Here is a 20,252-nt window from a genome sequence, read left to right on the forward strand (position 1 = left end):
GTTAAATTGTGATTTGAAAATATGTGTAGTTGAAATTATTTTAAATGTAAAGGATATTTTCCAGTGTCAGGTCCTGAGCCATCCTTTATGTCATTCATGTCTCTGTATTAGAAAAGGATTTAGTATAGTGATCTAGTATAGCATTTTGCACATAGTAGGCATTTGGTACATATTGTGGAACTCATTGAATTGAGCATCTACGTTTTGGAAAGGAGAATCTCGTAGGGGACAGTGGCCTCCCTGTTTTGTCCTTCCTGTGACCCTTCATGTATAGCTATCTTAATAATAAACCTGGTCTGGTGTGGGATCACTTGTTTCAGAGTTGCCGACCTTCTGATGCTTCTGCTACCAGATCTCGACCTCTGGCCACTGGACCATCTTCACAGTCCCACCAAGAGAAAACAACAGACTCTGGGACCACTGAAGGCATGTCTCCCTGTTCTGACTCCTTCCACTCATCAAGTATAACTATATCACAGGGATCTCATGATGAGAGTAGATATACAGAAATGCCCCACATCCCTTTGATGGTTTTAAAGAGGTTAAATCTGAAAGTAGTTGAGATCTAACTAATATCCAGCATGCTTATATCTCCAAGGAAAAGTCAACATTTGGTTAAACACAAAGAAGAGCCTTTTACCCACATTATGTAATTCTTGGTAAGTGATAACTTACCAAGCCCTCTTAATAAAGAACAGTTTGTCCTTAGCCCTACTTTTTCTCAAATACCTACAGGCATATGGCAGCTGGTACCTCCATCACTGTTTAAAGGCTCACATATCAGTCAGGGAAACGAGGCTGAGGAAAGAGAGGAGCCTTGGGACCACACTGAAAACACTGAAGAGGAGCCGGTCTTTGGCAGCTCAGGAAGCTGGGATCAGTCAAGCCAGCCAGTGTTTGAGAATGAGAATGTTAAATGTTTTGACAGATGTACTGGCCACTTGGCTAAGCACACACAGTGTGAGAAGCCACAGGAAAGTACTGGGAGGGGTTGTGCTTTTCACAGAGCTGCCCAGGGTAGGGGGGACATGTCTAGGCACTGTCTGCCTACCCCAGGAGATACCAGAGGTCTCCAGGATGTTGGGGGCACTGTGCACTACTTCTGGGGTATTCCATTCTGCCCTGCTGGAGTAGACCCTAACCAATATACCAAGGTCATTCTCTGCCAGTTGGAGGTTTATCAAAAGAGCCTAAAAATGGCTCAGAGGCAGCTCTTTAAAAAAAAAGGGTTTGGGGAACCAGTGTTACCTAGACCTCCTTCTCTGATCCAGAATGAATGTGGCCAAGGAGATCAGGCTAGTGAAAAAAATGAAGTCATCTCAGAAGATATGGGAGATGAAGACAAAGAGGAGAGGCAGGAGTCTAGGGCATCTGTCTGGCACTCAAAAACCAAGGATTTCCAAGAAAGCCCAATTAAAAGCTTGAAAGAGAAACTTTTGTTGGAGGAAGAACCAACAACCAGTCATGGTCAGGTAAGGGTCAGTGATGCTGTGATTAAGGATGATTTATTCACAGTTTAAACAAGGATTATTATAGCTATTTGTTCTTTTTGTGGTCTTCTTTCTGATTTTTAAAGTAACACGTGCTCGCTATGGAAAATTAGGAAAGTACAGAAGAGTGTAAAGAAGAAAAATTATCCATAATCTCAGCACCAAGAGGCAATCATCATTATTTCTATGCATTTGAAAATATTTTTTCTTTTAAATTTTTCAACAAAATGAAGACTCTTCTGTATAAGCTGTTTCTTTTTCCCACTTAATAGTTTGTTAGATCTTTTTAGATCTTTTCCTATTTATTAAGTATACTTGAAAACATTATTCTCTCACATGGATGTACCATAATTTATTTTTTTGCGTTTTAAAAATTTTATTATTTCTACAAAGTTTTTGAGTAGGCAGGTAGTAATATTCATATGACCAAGAATTCAGAAAGATGTCAATGAAAAATCTGTCTCCTATCCCCTTCCTAAGCCAACCAGGACCTTCCTTGAAGTCAGCTTGTATTATTGGTTTCTAATGTATCCTTCTGAAGTATTTTATGTGGTACAAGCAAATGTGTATACATCCTCTTTTCTTCACCTTTTTTTTTTTTTACACAAATGGTAGCATAGTCTACACGTTACTCTGTACATTGCTTTTTTTCACTGAAATATTTCTGAGTTCATTTCATAACATACATACATAAAGAATTCCTTCCTTTTTTGGATATGTAATACACCATGTACGGATGAGTTTATTTTATCCAGTGCCCCTATTGGTGGACTTTTAGGTTTCTGATATTTTACTATTATAAATAGTATTACTATTTATATTATAAATACTATTACTATAAATAGTAATAAATAAACAGTAATTATAGTAATAGTATTTATAATAATCAGAGTACTCATTACTCTTGTATGAAGATGTTTTATCCACATGGGAGATATTTGTACAATTTCTTGTAGATGTGATTGGTGGCTCAAAGGATATATGCATTTATAATTTTGTTAGCTATTGCTAAATTGCCTTCCATAGAGGTTGTATAAATTTACTCTCACAACAGTGTATAAGTACTAGCTTCCCCATACCTATACCAAATCAGTACTATCAGGACTTTCTGATCTTTGCCAAATCTGAGGAATGAAAAACACTCTCAATACAGTCTTAATTTGCACTTCTCTTATTGTGTGTGCAGTTGAAACCCATTATATTTCCTTCTCTCTCTGTTTAGGTCATATGGACATTTTTCTTTCTTTCTTTTTTTTTTAAATACGTTTTTAAAAGGTTTTATGTATTTATTTGACCAAGGGAAAGGGAGGGAGAGAGTGCACAAGTAGGGGAAGAGGCAGAGGGAGAGGGAGAAGCAAACTCCCTGCTGAGCAGGGAGCCTGATACAGGGCTTGATCCCATGACTCCAGGATCATAACCTGAGCTGACAGCAGACAGTTAACCCCTGAGCCTAACCCAGGCACCCTGCATTTTACTTTTTTGACAATCTTTTTCTTAGTGGTTTGTAGGTACCCTTTATATATTAGGGGAAGCGGCCCTTTTTATATGAAGAGTAGATAGATTTCCAGTTTATTTTTTCCCCCGCATGATAGTATATTTCTGTATTTTGCTTGTAGTGGTTTTCTGTAACTTACCAAAAACAGTTCTGTTTGGGGAACATTTAGGTTGCCTTTTTAGTTTTTTTTTCCCTGACATATCTAGATGGTATTATATATCAAAGCTTATAATTTATTTTCTCTGGGTATTATAAAAGCTATTCTATAATTACAAACTGTGTAAACTGTAAGTTTAAAGAGTATTCTATTTTATGACTTGCTGTTCTTTGTACTGGGCTCTGAGTTTTTGTGTTTGTTTTGCTGTTATTCTATTTTTTTCTCTTACGATAAGAGTGCAAGAAATGGTAGCTATGAGAAATATTATAGCATAGAGAGCATGGATTTGGAGTTTGGATTTTGACTTTTGTGTATGTCTTTGAGCAAACCATTTAAAAAACCATTTAAAAAACCAAAAGCAAACCATTGAATCTCAGTTTTTACATCTGTAAAATGGGAATTGCAATTCATGTCTTAGAATAGTTTTAATGCTTAAAGTGAACTGTGTAAAATGTCTAGTATGATACTTAGGAGATTACTCAATAAAGGGTAATTCTCTCTAAGGGATCAGAAGGCCATTCATTGAGGATACCTATGGGAGTCGTTCCTCAACAGCTTTATTCATCTACATTCTGGAAAAATTGCTTATATAGGAAGAAAAAGCATTTTTCTTAACAAATCTTCTGGTGACTTGCCTCTTTTCCAGAGGAAAGTTAGGTTGTGCTTTTGATAACATGTTTTGTTTGTTCTTTGTAACTCATAGATACTTCCCCTTAAGAGAATAAATTAACTCTAAAGAATGAACAGATATTTCTTATATTTGCTGACTGATTTATTGTCACATTGTTAGTTTAAACATCCCGGGGGCCAGAGTTGTAGAGCATAGACTTGTGTCAAGTTCCAAAGCAGTGCCTTTGGAATAGTCTGCAAGTGTTCAGAAACTAATGGCTGGCTACACTATATTTGGTATTACTGATTGGTACTGTTTGGCCACAACCAATCAAATCAAGCTAGTTCAAATAAAAAGGGGACTTTATCATAGGGAAACAGGGTAATAATTCTAAATAGAAGGGTAACCAAGTACAGGGTCTAGAATATCATCTAATTTTTCTATATCTCATTGCTATATTGTATTTGCTTCATATTTCTCCCTTGCATATTGGCTTCCTTTGCTTCTCTTTCACAATGGTAGGTGGAAGATAACTGATCCTATAGCTCCCAGACTTAAATATAGGTTATAAGAGATTTATTCTCTCTCAATTCCAATTTCAAATTTCTGGGAAAGGACTTAACCTTGAGATTAGTAGCCTTCACCAGCTCAATTGACTTGTGTCCTAAAGTGGGGTCTGTGTCAAATTGTACAAAGGAGACCAGGCAGACAACCTAGTAAGTATCCAGTAGAGTCATTGTCATTAACATTAATTTTAGAAATCAGTTAGAACTATTGAAAAATGTTAAAAAGTTTAAAGTTGGAAGCATTCACAATCCTATTATATAGTGATATATTCTTTCATCTTTCTATATTATATCTTTGTATTTTTAAGTTAATATTATGTAAACATTTTCTTATGATAAAATTATTTATAGATTTCAATTTTAATGACTACACAATATTCTTATGAATTTATCATAATATTTTAACCCTTTTCCTATTGTTAGATATTTTGATTGTGATAAAAACCTTTTTTTTAAAACAGTTTTTTTTTTTTAATTTTTTTTTTAATTTATTTATGATAGTCACAGAGAGAGAGAGAGAGAGAGAGAGAGAGAGAGAGGCAGAGACATAGGCAGAGGGAGAAGCAGGCTCCATGCACCGGGAGCCTGACGTGGGATTCGATCCCGGGTCTCCAGGATCGCGCCCTGGGCCAAAGGCAGGCGCTAAACCACTGCGCCACCCAGGGATCCCAAACATCTTTTTTAAATAAAACTTTGTTTTATTTAAAATTGATGTCCTTAGGGGCACCTGACTGACTCAGTTGGTGGAATGTGCAACTCTTGATCCTCAGGGTTGTGAGTTCAGGCCCCATGTTGGGTATAGAGATTACTTAAAAATGAAATCTTAAAAAAAATAATAAAATTAGTGTTCTTAGAGATAGGGAACAAGAAAAATTCTGGGTTAAAGAGCTTTGAACATAAAAAAAAAAAAAAGACTTGCTATTTATTGCCAAATTGCATTTTGAAAAGGTTGCTCAGATGTGTACTCCTTCTTTAGCAATGTGTGAGAATGCCTAATTTGTTGCAGTCTTGCCAACACAGAATAATATCTTTAAAAAACAAAACAAACTTACTAATTTTATAGGCAAATATCGAAAGTCTGCAGTTGTAATTTCACCACTTATCTTGGTCTTTTGCTTTCAGGAACTGTGGGTAGAAAGAATTTATGTGTTTATTAAACATTTTCTATTGATTATGACTGCTGGAGCTGCCCTTATGTGAGACTCCTTGGATGATAGAGATAGCAAAAGGTTCCCAGAGCTAGGGACTTAGAAAAACATTTACTTTGGGGCAAATCATTTTTAGTATATACGAAGGTTATAAAAGCTTGAAAATCAGATAACTAGTTTCTTGCATCTTGGAAACAACAGAGAGGTTGTTAATGAAGATGGAGAGGTCATCTTGATGGCCGTATAGCAGGGAAGTGAGTAGAAGTATATTGATGTAGTCATTACTTTTCAGGGTCTGATCCTCAATTTTTCAGTCCAGATACTGGAATTTGTTTTACAGAATGGTCAGAGTGTGTTGGAGGAGGGGCGGGTGGTGAGAACGGTCTTTGACTAGTCAAACTTCAAGCTGATATATACACCAAATAACAGTTGGTTAATTTGTAATGGAAGAGAGACATTTTTGGGGACCAGAACATTCAGGTCCACCATCTACTACTGTACCTCTTTCTAGGATGAAGGTACTTAAAGGCCTGAAAATAGTAACCAGAAAATGATAGTATTAAGGGATGATTTAACTAGTTTATGGAAAGACCAATAAGCTACTAGTACCTGATAATAGAGGATATTTCTCTGGTGACCAGATGATGTGTCTGTTTATTTTTTACTTCCCAGGACTGCTTGATTTTGAATCTATGGATTTTTCTTTTTTAGATTCTGTACAGACTATCATAACCTTTTCATTAACATGTTATTTCTTTAGGCAGAATGAGGTGTCTTGATTAGGCCATAGCTTCCTTAGTTAAAGTTATATTCGTATCATGCTTCCTTGTTCACCTTGATTAGATTTGGGTATTCTAATCAAAATTTGTTTCCTTGTTTTGGCTACGTTATTTTCATATTCTGGAAGAACCTCACTTTACCCCTATGTTCAGATTGCTGTCATTGAGGTGTAAGTTTAGAAATTAAAAATGATTTATTGAGATGAAGACATTATTGAGATTCTATGTTGAAATGGTTGTAAGAAGAATATTTGATTAAACATAACGGTAGTGATTAGATCATGGATTTTGGAGTCAGATCCCAGCTCCACTTTTTTTTTTTTTTTTTTTTTTTTTAAATAACAGCATGTTTGCACATTTTTTTTAAAGATTTTATTTATTTATTCATGATAGTCACACAGAGAGAGAGAGAGGCAGAGACATAGGCAGAGGGAGAAGCAGGCTCCATGCAGGGAGCCCGATGTGGGATTCGATCCTGGGTCTCCAGGATCGCGCCCTGGGCCAAAGGCAGGCGCCAAACCGCTGCGCCACCCAGGGATCCCCCAGCTCCACTTTTGATCAGCTCTTTAATTTTGGGCAAATTGTTTAACCTGTCAAAGTTTCACTTTCCTCATTTCCAAAAAAACTTAATAGTTACTGCCTCAAGAAGCTTTTGTGAGGATTAGAGGAAATAATGCATTGTAAAGTGATTTGCATAATAGGCTTGGCACTTAATAGGTATACAGTAATTTAAGAAAATAACACTAAGAAAGGTAAAGATATGCTTTAGCCTAAGGTAGAGATGAAGGGATCTTATAATTCACTATTGCCTTGACTGCTTCTGAAGCCAAAGTTTAGTCAAGTATAGTCATTCTAAAATGGTAAAAATCTATTAAATGGACACTAGGTGTCAGTATCTACTTTTTTTTTTTTAATGTTTCAGGAATGAAATTGTTTTGTCACCACTGAGTTCAAATAGGTGATGTATTTATTGCTGTTGTATTTTAGTCCTTCTGACAGTTTTGTTCATCCCTCATTTTTTATAATGACTACATTCCTGATCATTGTACAGCTTTATCTTCCCATTGAAGGTGCATCTCAGCTATTTGTTTTTTATAGTATATTTTATCATTTGCCTAAGTGGTAAACAGGTACTTGTTTAGGTTATTTTTATCCCATTAGGAGACCCTGAAAACTTCAGCCAGTAGCTTTATATTTATTGGAAGAAGCCTCATAGCTCAGGCACTCCTTCAGAAGTTTCTCTAAGGCAACAGTAACTGCTCTTCTGTTCTCTTCTGTGCACCTACATTTAATGAGTTGCCATTTGCACCAACTACTATGAATCATGGAAAATAATCTTTTAAAAATTTTATATTTCTTAAAAGATATCTCATAGCCAGATACTAAAACCATAGTGGTAGATTTGTAGCAAAAGGAATCTTTATAACCTTCCCTTTGGGATGTTCTGTATTATGGCTTGGTTGTGCTAAGAGAGACTTCTTTCACAGACTGCAGTGTATTTCCCAATCAAATATTTCCATTGAAAATTGAGCTTTTCTTTATATTTCCTCCTTCCACAACAAAACTTTATTGCATTTTTGAAATCATAATTCATTTGACTCACTAATTAATATTTATGTGTCTTGCATTTAATAGAGTATATCACATATATTGTCTTTAAAAATTCTCACAATAATAGTCTGTGAGGCAGTCATTAATAACTTTTAAGATGAGGAAACAGATTTGAGATGTGACACCCTAGATTACAGAGTTAATGGATGATCTACCTGTGATATAAATCTCAGTCTCCTGACTCCACAGAAGATGGTCTTTTTTACTGAAACTTACTTAAAATGTTTTATTCTTATTGCAAATTACTGAGTGATGATGTTGAGCAATTAATTTTTTTTTTTAAAGAGGAGAAACCAGTTCATCTGTGCCTGTATATTTAGGATGTTATATTTCCTTGCAGTCTTCCCAAGGGCTGTTTGTTGAAGAAACTTCTGAAGAAGGAAACTCTGTACCTGCTTCACAAAGGTAAGATCATAAGTTGTTATGTCAGAATTCTCTAATGGTGCCAGAGTAAGAGAGATGAACCACATGAGTGACACTGTACAGGGATAGCTTGTTAGGGATCTTTTCGCTCCTATATAAGCACAGACTAAGAAAAACCATTATCTTCCAGTTCTCAAATATGTATCTCATAGAAGCCTGGAATATTAGAGTGGTATAGATTAACCATCTTGGCACATATCCCATTTATACCATTCTTTTTTTTTTTTTTTTAAGAAAAGATTTTATTTATTTATTTATTTATTTATTTATTTATTTATTTATTTATTTATTTATGATTTTATTTATTCATGAGAGACACAGAGAAGGAGAGAGAGAGAGGCAGAGACACAGGCAGAGGGAGAAGCAGGCTCCATGCAGGGAGCCCAATGTGGGACTCGATCCAGGGTCTCCAGGATTATGCCCTGGGCTGAAGGCGGCGCTAAACCACTGAGTCACTTGAGCTACCCAAGATTTCATTTATTTATTTGACAGAGCACACAAGTGGTGGGTGAGGGACAAAGGCAGAGGGAGAAGCAGGCTTCTTGCTGAGCAGGGAGCCTGTGGTGGGGCTCGATTCCAGGACCCATAGATCATGACCTGAGCTGAAGGCAGACGCTTAAACCAACTGAGCCACCCAGGTGCCCCACGTTTGTACCATTCCTGAAAGTTTATATCTTGCTACTCTTTTTTCTTTTTTAAAAGATTTTATTTATTTATTCATGAGAGAGAGAGAGGCAGAGACACAGGCAGAGAGCGATACAGGCTCCATGCAGGGAGCCCCACGCGTTACTCGATCCCGGGACTCCAGGATTGTGCCCTAGGCCAAAGGCAGGTGCCAAACCGCTGAGTCACCCAGGGATCCCCTATCTTGCTACTCTTAACCTAGCTATTTTTTTTTTTTTTAAGATTTTATTTATTTATTCATGAGAGATAGAGAGGCAGACACACAGGCAGAGGGAGAAGCAGGCTCCATGCAGGGAGCCTGATGTGGGACTCAATCCCGGGCCTCCAGGATCATGTGCTGGGCTGAAGGCGGCGCTAAACTGCTGAGCCACCCGGGCTGCCCCTTAACCTAGCTTTCTAGGCCAATCTGAAGGCTCTAGACTAATTTCTTTACAGTTCTTCTAGTTTTCCTGTCCCCTTTCTTTATTCCCTCTGCTTATGCATATTTTATCTTCATGTCCAAATTATATATACCTTTTTCTTTTTCTAAATCTTTATTTATTTATTTTTTTAATCTACGATAGTCACACACAGAGAGAGAGAGAGGCAGAGACACAGGCAGAGGGAGAAGCAGGCTCCATGCACCGGGAGCCCGATGTGGGATTCGATCCCGGGTCTCCAGGATCGCGCCCTGGGCCAAAGGCAGGCGCCAAACCGCTGCGCCACCCAGGGATCCCTGTATATACCTTTTAAATCTACTCTTAAGACTTGTATTTTTTATTATTCATACTATCCAAAAAGGTCACAAAGAACATGGGTCACCCTCACTCCTTGTCCTATGCCACTTTTAATCTGATTGTATCTCATTTTTTCCTTAAATTGTATTTGCATTACCTCTTCAATTATTCTTGCTCATTGATTGATGAGGTTACCTTCTTAAGTCTTCTCACTTAATAAAATGTTGTGGTTGATTGATTACAAACTGCACTGTCAGCTGGATCAGGTTTTTAGTTAATTTTCCCTTTTATCTGGTAGTTGACCTTTGGAGATTACTTAAGAGCTTAATTTTGTGTTGAGTGACCTCCACCTCTTCTACGGAAGTTGAGGTCCAATTACCACTTGCAGTAGTTTGGTGGTGCTTCTTAGGCTTGGTTAAGTTAATAGTATTAGATGTTTCTTCCTGTATTGAAGAATATGGTTTTGGTTTGATTCTCTTGCTGTTAAATGATTTTGGAAGTGGTTTTAACTGGAGTAGGCCTTTTGCTTCCTCCAGACCCCTCTGCTTTGTTGTGGTGAGCCTTGTGCAGAGCAGATGTAAGTTTTAATAAATGATTATATGCTTTGTCACCAGGAGAGAGTTGGAATTGCAGGCAATGTGGTTTGACTTCAAATTGATTAGCCCATTTTATAAATGTCAGCAAATTGTTTTGTGATGGACCCTTTGAATAGAGCCCTAATGTTACATGCATTGTAAACTGTGTCTGGCTTGGATTTACAACAAATGTTATGAGATGTTTTATTTAGAGAAATCACTTGTGGTTTCCTATTAGGATTTAGTTATTTATCATGAATCGGTAATGGTTAGTCTCTCTTCTCTGTGGTTCTTGGTTGATGTGAGGTTTTATGTTTTTAAGCATCCTCTTGCATATTTGATCAAACTCTAGTCATAAAGCTCTCTGAAGCATGAGGGTGGGTAGCTTAGATGCTCAGATCTCTCAGCCATGTGTTCCTGTGTCAGGAAGAGATTGTACTCCATGAACAGGCAGGGTAAACTAGAAGATTGGCTGATGGAAGCGATTCATAATTATGTTACTCTCAGAAGAGATATTTAACTTGTATGGGCAAGTTTTGCTCTAGGGCAGTTTGGAATTTTATCTTTTTGTTGTTTGGAAAGCCACATCTTGAGATAAAGAGGAAATTTAACTGCAAGGTAAGAGAAAACCCAGTGCACTGTCAAGAGAATCTCCATATCTTCTGAGTTTACAAATCTCTAACCTTCAGAAGGCTGAGATGGAGGCTATAAAACATTCTTGACTTTTTTTTTTCCCCTAAAGATTTATTTATTTGAGAGAGGGAAAGTAAGCATATGTGAGCAGTTGGGCGGGGAGAGGGGCAGAGGGAAAGAATCTTCAAGCAGAGACTCCTCGCTGAACAGGGAACCCAATGTGGGGGCTCCGTCCCACAACCCATGAGAATGACTTGAGCAGAAACCAAGAGGCAGAGGCCTAACTTACCGATCCATTTGGCACCCTCCTGTTGACATTCTTATATGGGAGTGGAGTTTTTATCTTCTAGGGTATTCACAGATAGTCCTTACTCTTCAACTTTTCTTTGTAAAGACTCCAAAAGGAGGTCCTTTTGGTTTAGTGATTTTACTGGAACCAAAACTGTAAGCGTATTTATTTTCCCGATTTCTGGCCTGGAGTTTTTCACTACCGATTCCTTGCTTCCCTGTTGTGTTTTTGTGGTATTGGACAGCAGGTATTGCATTACCTATGGCCTTGTAAATGACTCACCATTGCTTTTGGCCTGTGTTCTGATTTATTTTACTGGGATTCACTTGGGGTTTGGTTCTTTTTCAGCATTGCTGCTTTGACCAGTAAGAGAAGCTCAGTCCTTATGCCAGAGAGTTCTGCAGAGGAAATCACTGTGTGTCCTGGTAAGCACCCCACTGATCTTACTGAGTTTCTGATCCCTAGCTATTTGCCTTATTAATTTTTCTGGTTTTTCCAACCTATTCTCAGGAGGTTTATATATGATTGATGTATGTGTGTGTATCTCCTCCACATATATACATGTACACATACATATATATACACAGTTTTTAAATGGACATTGGCTCTGATTCTCAATCTTTTCTCAGAGATATTTTAGTTTGAAATTAATATACTCTTTGTCTCCTTGTTTGCTTATTACCAGCCTCATTAGAGATGGTAGCAAAGCATCAGGAATAGCACGTAACTGTACATTCAGAGGGAAGAGGACTCTATTTTGGCTTATGGGTTCTCCAGATTGGCCTGTCTTCAAATCTTCCTGTCATTAAGCAGATTTTTCTGAGAGCCTTTTACTAGTTTTACATTGCCATTCACTCTTTATAGCAGAGGGAGTCCAGAAATTGAATTTTGTACACAGTTCTGTTGTTGACTTATTTTTAATCTCAGGTAAGACATTTAACCTGATTAAGTATTATACTTTGCTTTTTGTTAATTGTAGAGATGAAAAGACATGTATACCTTAGTATGGGTATCGGAGATGTTCATTTAGAGCTGCACATGAATAGATTTTGACATACAAAATAATTTGTTTTAATTACACCAAACTTTTTTATTAAAAAAATTTTTTTGCTAATGATATTTTATGTATTATTTATTTATGGATTTATTTATTGGAGGGGGAAAGGAGCAGAGGGAAAGAATCTCAAGCAGATTCCCCCACTGAATGTGGAGCCCAATGCAGGGATGTGGGGCTTGCCCTGGTGCTTGACATGGTACTTGACTTTTAGAGTTCAATCCCACAACCCAGGCTGAGATCAGGAGTTGATGCTTAACCTGCTGAGCCACCCTGGTACTCCTCTGAGTTGCTGGTGCTCCTATTTTTAATAGAACTATTGCTGATACTCAATGTTACCTTAGTTTCAGGTATACAGCACAGTGATTTGACATATGTTATGCTATGTTCACCACAAGCATAGCTACCATTTATCATTCTACAAGGCTTTTACAGTACTCTAGACTGTATTTCCTTTGCTCTACCTTTTATCCTTGTGATTTACTCATTCCATAACTGGAAGCCTGTATTTTCCACTCCTCTTCACCCATTTTGCCCATCCCCTCCACCTTGATAACAAAATAATTTTCTTTTTTAAAAAGATTTTATATATATATTTATTTGAGAGAGAGCATGAAGGGGAGGAGCAGAGGGAGAGGGAGAAGCAAATTCCACACTGAGTGGAGAGCCTGATGCGGGGCTCAATCTCACAACCCTGAGATCATGACCTGAGCCAAAATCAGACTCTTAACCAACTGAGCCACCCAAATGCCCCACACAAAATAATTTTATTTTTTTAAAGAGTTTATTTATTTGAGAGAGAGTGCACTAGCAGTGGGGAGAAGGGGCAGAGAAGGGGAGAGGCTGTTCACTGAGCAATGCTCAATGCTGGAGTAGGTCCCAGGACCCTGAGATCATGACCTGAGCTGAAGGCATGCTTAATAGACTGAGCCACCCAGGTGCCCAGCACAAAATAATTTTAAATGAACTAAGATACATTGTCTAAGTCTTGAGTTGAATCATTATGTAAAATGAAGAATTATTTTGTGATTTTTTTAAAAAGATTTTATTTATTTATTCATAAGAGACACAGAGGGAGAGAGACAGAGACATAGGCAGAAGAGGTTCCATGCAGGGAGCCCGATGTGGGACTCGATCCTTGAACTCCAGGATCATGCCCTGAGCCAAAGAAGATGCTCAACCACTGAGCCACCCAGACGTCCCTATTTTGTGATTTAAGCCACTACTTTTTAAGGAATTAGTTTTAGCTTATGTTTTCTTTTTTGCTTTCCTTAAAAGTGGGGTCCATTATATGTATCAGTAACCTCATTCATATGAAATTGGGGGGCTCCTGTCAATGTTTAAACTCTTTAGGCAGTAAGTGTTGAACTCATGCTACCATAAGTCATGCCTAATTTTTCCTTAAGTCTCATATAACCTGTCAGGGTGAGAAAGACACATAGTTTTCTTATTTTGATTTCTTTCAACTTTTTTCTATGGAGACTTAATAAACTTAGTGTACACATTCTAGGAAAGACCTATAAACATTTATAAACATTTGGCAGCATCATAAAGGCCTTTCTTTACTTATTTTTAAGTTTAATTATGTTGCTTTTTATTGAAAGTGATTTCTTAATTTGTATAAAATGTATTTGGATTACTGCCTAATGATACTAAGAGACTCCACTACCAAGTGCTCTGATTTTAGCAGGAGCACTCAAGAATGCTGTGCTATCTTTGTGAAAAGAAAATTTTGTCCCCATCTTGGATTGTGACTTATGCCATCTTGTTAGGAAGTCACTCAGTCTGTTTGGGATGATGGCCTGTGATGTTGCCCAGGGATCTTGCAAGGAGGAACCTGTAAATACAATAATTTTGAAAGTCCTAGTTAATGAGAGGGGGAAAAAGCAGACCCTTCAGGACTAAGGTTAGGTAACTTTTATGATCATAACTTGCTGTCATTAGCTTGCTTATTAAGTCCCAACTGTTTGCTGACAAAAACCACTTCTAAATGAGATTGTAAAAGATCTCTGTAACATTACTATTCCTTTTGCTAAAAAATATAACTACTTTTCCATGGAGCCAGACTCTTGAATCTCTTTGTAAATATATACTATATAATTTAGAAAATCTAAATTTTCCAGAAAATTTGAATTCTCTGTGTGTTCTAAATGGGTGAAATGCAGATTGAATGTAGTAGTCCATCTATTTTGTCTTACATTTCTGAAAGTTCCAGGGATCTGATACTCAAAATTATAACATCTTTTTAGAGTTACTTTGTTGAAGAAGGAGGATTATAGCCTTATGCCCACATGGTGTGTGCTCCTAGCACTGTTTTGTGTTTTTTTTTTTTTTTTTTAAGATTTTATTTATGTGTGTGAGAGCATGAGCAGAGGGAGCTCAGCGTGGAGCTCTATCCCAGGACACCAAGATCATGACCTGAGCCAAAGGCACACTTAACCGACTGAGCCACCCAGGTGCCCGCATTGTTTATTTCTAAGGAGCTAACGCTCTCTTTTCTTCATAGTTAACTATTTCAACTATTCACAGAAAACTTAAAGACTTATTATTGTAGTAGTGCAAACAACAAGTGGCTCTTATTTTCTAACAGACCTAAATAAATGTCTTTTTTGGTAGTATCTCTCAGGGATACTTGACAAAGAAGGTTTTTTTTTTTTTAATTGGTTTTATTAAATGATTCATGAATTGAGGAGCATCTTATGTAGCAAGTAGAGCGGATTCCTGAGAAAGAAGACTCTGAAGTTTATGCACTGTTAGCCTTTTTCCACCAAGGTGGTAGAATCTGTGTGTGTGCATGTGTGTATTCATTTTTCAAAAAAAATTATAAAATATTAAAATAGAATTAACAGTAGAAATGTATTTAATCTCTCTTTGATGTTGAGAAGATACCTCAGTATCTTATAGGTACTTTATTTGCCCAACATAGGCCATTCATTGTATTTGTGAAGCGCAGAAGTATCAGATGTATGGTGTGTACAGTGTAGATAAGAGAGAACTTACTGGATTTATATTCCTAGTTTCTTTTCCAGATTTGTTGTCCTTTTTTGACATAGTTTTTGTCCTTTTTTTTTTTTTTTTTTTTAGATTTATTTATTTTAGAGAGAAAGTGAGCATGAGTGGGAGAGGCAGAGGGAGAAGGAGAGAGAATCACAGCAGACTCTGCCTGTGGGACTTGATCCCATGACCCTGAGGTCATAATCTGAGCTGAAACAAAGAGTTGGTGTCTTAACTGACTACACCATCCAGACATCCCTGTTCGTTTGTTATATTAAGTGATAGGTATTTAGACCAGAAGTTGGCAGACTTTTTCTATAAAAGACTATGTAGATATATTAGGTTTTGTGAACTAAACCACTCAACTCTGCCGTTGAAACTATTCAGCACTGCCTTTTAGCACAAAGCAACCATAGAATAAAGAGAAAAACAAGTTTGACTATGTTCTAATAAAACTTTATTTACAAAAACAAATGAGCTATAGTTTGCTGACTCCTAACTAGACTATGAGGGACACCATCTTACATCTCCATATTGCTTGTAGCCTGTATGGTGCCTGGAATTTGTTCATAAATATTTGTTGAGTTCATGTTGAATGAATAGATGCAGCCTAAAGAATATATTAAAGAAAGGTATATCTTTGTCTAGGATGTATTTTCTATTTATTCTGGTTTTTTGTCTTCTCTAATCATCCCTTTAACTTTGGAACTCACATTAGCATGTTTTTGTTTTCTGTCAAAATAAATATACTTTAAAACCAGAACTATGCGGAAAAGAAGCCTAATGGATTAACTGATGAATGGATAAACAAATTGTGGTATGTCCATACAGTGGAATGCTACTTCTCAGCAGTGAAAAGGAATGAACTACTGACATGTAACAACATGGTTGCTTTTCAAACACATTATACTAAGTGAAAGAAGTCAGACATAAAAGATGGCACACTATATATATGATTTCATTTATGTGACATTTTAGAAAAGAGAACATAATATAGATTGGTTATTGCAAGGAGCCAGACATTGGGGAACTGCAGAGGGGTACGTAAGAATTTTTTGGGGTGCTTAGAAATGTTTTATATCTTCTTTTTTTTTTTTTTTTTTTAAGAGTGGAAGAGGGGATTGGGAGTAGGGACAGAGGGAGATGGAGAGAGAGAATCTTAAAAGCAGGCTCCACGCCCAGCATTAAGCTGATGCAGTGCTTGATCTCAGGACCCTGGGATCACGACCTGAGCTGAAATCAGGAGTCAGTCGGTTAAGTGACTGAGCCACCCAGACACCCTATACATGCTATCATTTATACCATACAATCACCACAGTCAAGATGAAACATTTTTGGGGCGCTGAGGTGGTGTAGTTGGTTAAACATTGAGTTTTGATTTCAACTCAGATCATTATCTCTGGGTTATGAGATCGAGCCCTGGGTTGGGCTCACTCGTCACTAGGGAGTCTGCTTGAGATTATTTCTCTCCCTCTCTGTGTGCCCCTATATCCCACTCTCTCTATCTTCTTTCTCTCTGAAATAAATCTTTAAAAAAAATACCATATATAAATTATATACGTTTGCCCAAACTCATCAAACTATGTACTGAAAATTGGGTGAATTCTGTAGTATATAAATTATGCCTCACTAAAGCTTTAAGAAGAAACAAACTAGATCTGTATTTTTTTTTTTTTTTTAGATCTGTATTACTACTGTAGTATTAACATTAAACACTAAGCTTTAGGAGAAACAAGTGTTTTGTTTTGTTTTTTTTTAAACTATGAAAATACAAAATGAAACTTAATGACTTTTTAACCTTTTAAATTACAGAGACACAGCTAAGTTCTGAAACATTTGACCTTGAAAGAGAAGTCTCTCCAAGTAGCAGAGAGATCCTGGATGAAGTAAGAATAATAATGGCAGATAAGGAGGTAAATATTCTCTATAGTTTTTCTTAGTGTTTTCTTTCTGCTGATAATCCTCTCTCTGATGCAACATTGACCTTGGCTGAAAAGATTTAGGTGACAGAAGGTTGTAGTTTTGGGGACACTTATGTCAGAGAGGGATTCTTACAGTTAAGTTCAGTTCAGCACTGTTTCTAAAAATAGGAGTAGTTACCATTTCTTGATTCTTACTGTGCTTTATTATTTCTGTTATAGATTAGGGAAACAGAGGCTTAGGTTGTTTGAGTCATTCATTCATATTCAAAATGCTAATAATGGTAGTACTAGAATTTGAACATGGATTGATCTCTGAAGTCTGGGATATTTTCTATTATATTACTGATAAGTAACAGAAATGAACAATTTTGGAGAAAGTCACTATATTTATATTATACAAACTTTCAGCCCTAATTTCTACATATGATCAGAAATGCGAAGTTAAGATAGTAGCATGAAAAAATAAGCAGATTTTTATTTGCTGTATTACCTTTCCTAACAACATATAGAGGTGGTTGATGCAAGTTCATACTTCTGATTACGATTTTCAATGTATATCTATCATATTGAGTCTGAAAAAACAGTTTACTAAGAATTTTATAAAAGAATTCAGAATCTTTAAAATTAGTTGTTCTGAAAAGCAGCTTGAGAATTTAACACATTTTTCTATGGAAATAAATATTGGTATGCCATCTTACCCAGAGCATTTAAAAATAAAGTCTTAATTCTCTTATTTTTATGCTCTAGGTTTTTTTAAAACAGTTTTTAAAATAGAAGGTAGATCCCTTTCCTAGTCTCTGCATTGCAGGTAACTGGGTAGAAATTCTGGTTTCATGAATCATGCATGCTGCATAGTTCCCTGGAACCTGATCTGTCACCACTGACAGACCAAGAGTCCCTGATGCCAGTGGTGGTAAGGAAGATGGTGACACTCTCTGCAACAGTGATTGAGGACAGATTCTGCTAGATAATGTCAAAATGATTTCCCAAGGTGGGACCAAAGCCTTCTAAGTGGGGATGGGGAACAGAGTGTTATTAACATAGTCATCTTAACTACAGAAGAAGCCCCACAAGCTTTGCGTAGTGGCAGTACTATAGCCAATGAGGTTTATCCGAGGTGCGATTATTGCTAATAGAAGAAGCCCTACAATCCTTTTGTTAATCAAGGCTGATTTCTTACCCATCCATGATTGCAAAGGAGACGGTTCTTTGGGGCAAAGAGCATGAACCCTATTTAGAATTTATAGTGTATATGTCTGCACCACTACACATCACATGGATGGAATTGTATGGCCCTTTTCACATTGAATGTCCTCTTTTCAGTGTTACTGTTTGCTTGTATCTGTGGATATCTGTAAATAGTCTTAGAATTCTGTTTCCATTAAAAGATGATAGAGGGATCCCTGGGTGGCGCAGCGGTTTAGCGCCTGCCTTTGGCCCAGGGCGCGATCCTGGAGACCCGGGATCGAATCCCACGTCAGGCTCCCGGTGCATGGAGCCTGCTTCTCCTTCTGCCTGTGTCTCTGCGCCTCTCTCTCTCTCTCTCTGTGTGTGTAACTATCATAAATAAATAAAAATTTAAAAAAAAAATAAAAAAAATAAAAGATGATAGAGATACTGAAGTTTTTAAGTCATTAAATAATCACTTTCTAGCTACAAGTCACTTATTAGAAAGGTAGAATCTGAACATTTTACAACACAAAGATTGTATCATAATGGGTGTTGACTCTTGATCTTGAAATCTATGTATAAGCTCATTTGTCCTAAAATTTCTTATTTATTGGAAGGTGATATAGTGTAGTGCAAGGACCTTGAGCATTGGAATTAGAAGAATCCCAACCCCCTCACTTAATTTTATGACCTTGGGCAAATTAATTGTTTTATTCACTTCATATATTTGACACATATTATAGTTTGTATACTGTGTACCAGTTGTTCATTTTAGACTCTTGAGGCACGAAGATCAACAACAAAAAAGTTCCTGCCCTCAAAAGTTCTTGGTACGGGAGGAGACAGACACGTAGAAAATTATAATGTGGTCTGACAAGTAAAATGATAGAAAGATCCCTAGGGCATTAAGGGAGTATAGAAGAGGAATGCTTTTCTGAATTTCAGTTTTTCATATGTAAAATGGAGATAAAAAATAACTTATTTAATGGATTGCTTTGAAGATTAAATTAGATAAAGAATATGAAACACATAGAGATTTGGCACAAGTATGCATGTGGAACCAGTTATTATTTTACTGCTTTGTAATGTATTGTGGCTGCTCAATGATATTAGCTTACTAATGACAGAGAATGTTCAACAGTATTTGAGTTATTTAGAATAGCATGGCAGAACTATAATCCTTCTTGATTTGATATCCTGCAGTGGTCCGATTCCTTTGGAAATAATATTTTCTGAATATCTTGCCTGAGATAATCCCTTAGTTAGAGATCTTCTTTTCCAGAAAAGTTAATAGAAGTTATTCAGAATCAAACAGTTGGCTTAGTCAGTTGGTTAAATAAACTGTTTGAGCCCTAAGGAAAGAGAGGAAAGATCTAAAGAGCTTTCTAATCTACACATAAACTGACTGGGGGAGGAACTGAGGGCTGGTGATTGGTAGGGCATACTTTTATTTTCAGCTGGTTCATTTCTTGAGGTGAGGTTTCTTTTGAGGCCAGAAGGTAAGGACTAACTGTTAAGAGATCAGGATTCAGTGTCCAAGTACCTCTTTTGAGAAATGACTATATAGTATTTTAAAAGAAGTAGAATCAGCTCTTCAGAGACTGAATCCGTGACTTCACGGTTCTAATAAAAGCTGCTTCGCTTATATTTTTTCCTCTTGAAGGTCCTCTATTGTAGTTAATATTTAAATAGAACTTTTAAATGGTGCTGAAAAAGATCTTAACTTTATATAAAAATTTTCAGAAACCTCTGGGTTTTCTGTGAATGTAATTGGAAATGGTCTTGTATTCACAATAAGACAATAATAGACTACTCCCTCTTTAATACGTTAAAAGTGAAGGCACGTTCTGTGCATTTTGTAGAGCTGGTGATAAATACAAAGGAATATAGTGCTGGGTGTGAGCATCAGTGACATTCATGTCCTATAACGTTTCTG

The 20,252-nt window shown here is 36.8% G+C and overlaps 1 protein-coding gene and 1 long non-coding RNA gene across 6 annotated transcripts in view; one reads left to right on the forward strand and one right to left on the reverse strand.

Moving 5' to 3' along the window:
* Positions 1-20,252, forward strand: part of UIMC1 (ubiquitin interaction motif containing 1) — a 127,474-nt gene that overhangs the window by 69,827 nt on the left and 37,395 nt on the right. For 4 of the 5 annotated variants that reach the window (XM_038534679.1, XM_038534680.1, XM_038534681.1 and 1 more), the window contains 5 exons: positions 321-426; positions 736-1,472; positions 8,197-8,261; positions 11,525-11,601; positions 17,037-17,137. In XM_038534679.1, the coding sequence (XP_038390607.1) occupies positions 321-426; positions 736-1,472; positions 8,197-8,261; positions 11,525-11,601; positions 17,037-17,137 (1,086 nt within the window). The remainder of the gene's footprint in view (positions 1-320; positions 427-735; positions 1,473-8,196; positions 8,262-11,524; positions 11,602-17,036; positions 17,138-20,252) is intronic. The other variant, XM_038534682.1, reaches the window with a different exon arrangement.
* LOC119871502 overlaps positions 13,227-20,252 on the reverse strand; it is a 44,232-nt gene continuing 37,206 nt past the window's right edge. Inside the window, exon 3 of the long non-coding RNA XR_005358132.1 lies at positions 13,227-14,067. This is a non-coding gene — a long non-coding RNA (uncharacterized LOC119871502). The remainder of the gene's footprint in view (positions 14,068-20,252) is intronic.

Source organism: Canis lupus, chromosome 4, assembly GCF_011100685.1.
Source record: "Canis lupus familiaris isolate Mischka breed German Shepherd chromosome 4, alternate assembly UU_Cfam_GSD_1.0, whole genome shotgun sequence".
In the NCBI taxonomy this organism is placed as follows: Eukaryota; Metazoa; Chordata; class Mammalia; order Carnivora; family Canidae; genus Canis; species Canis lupus.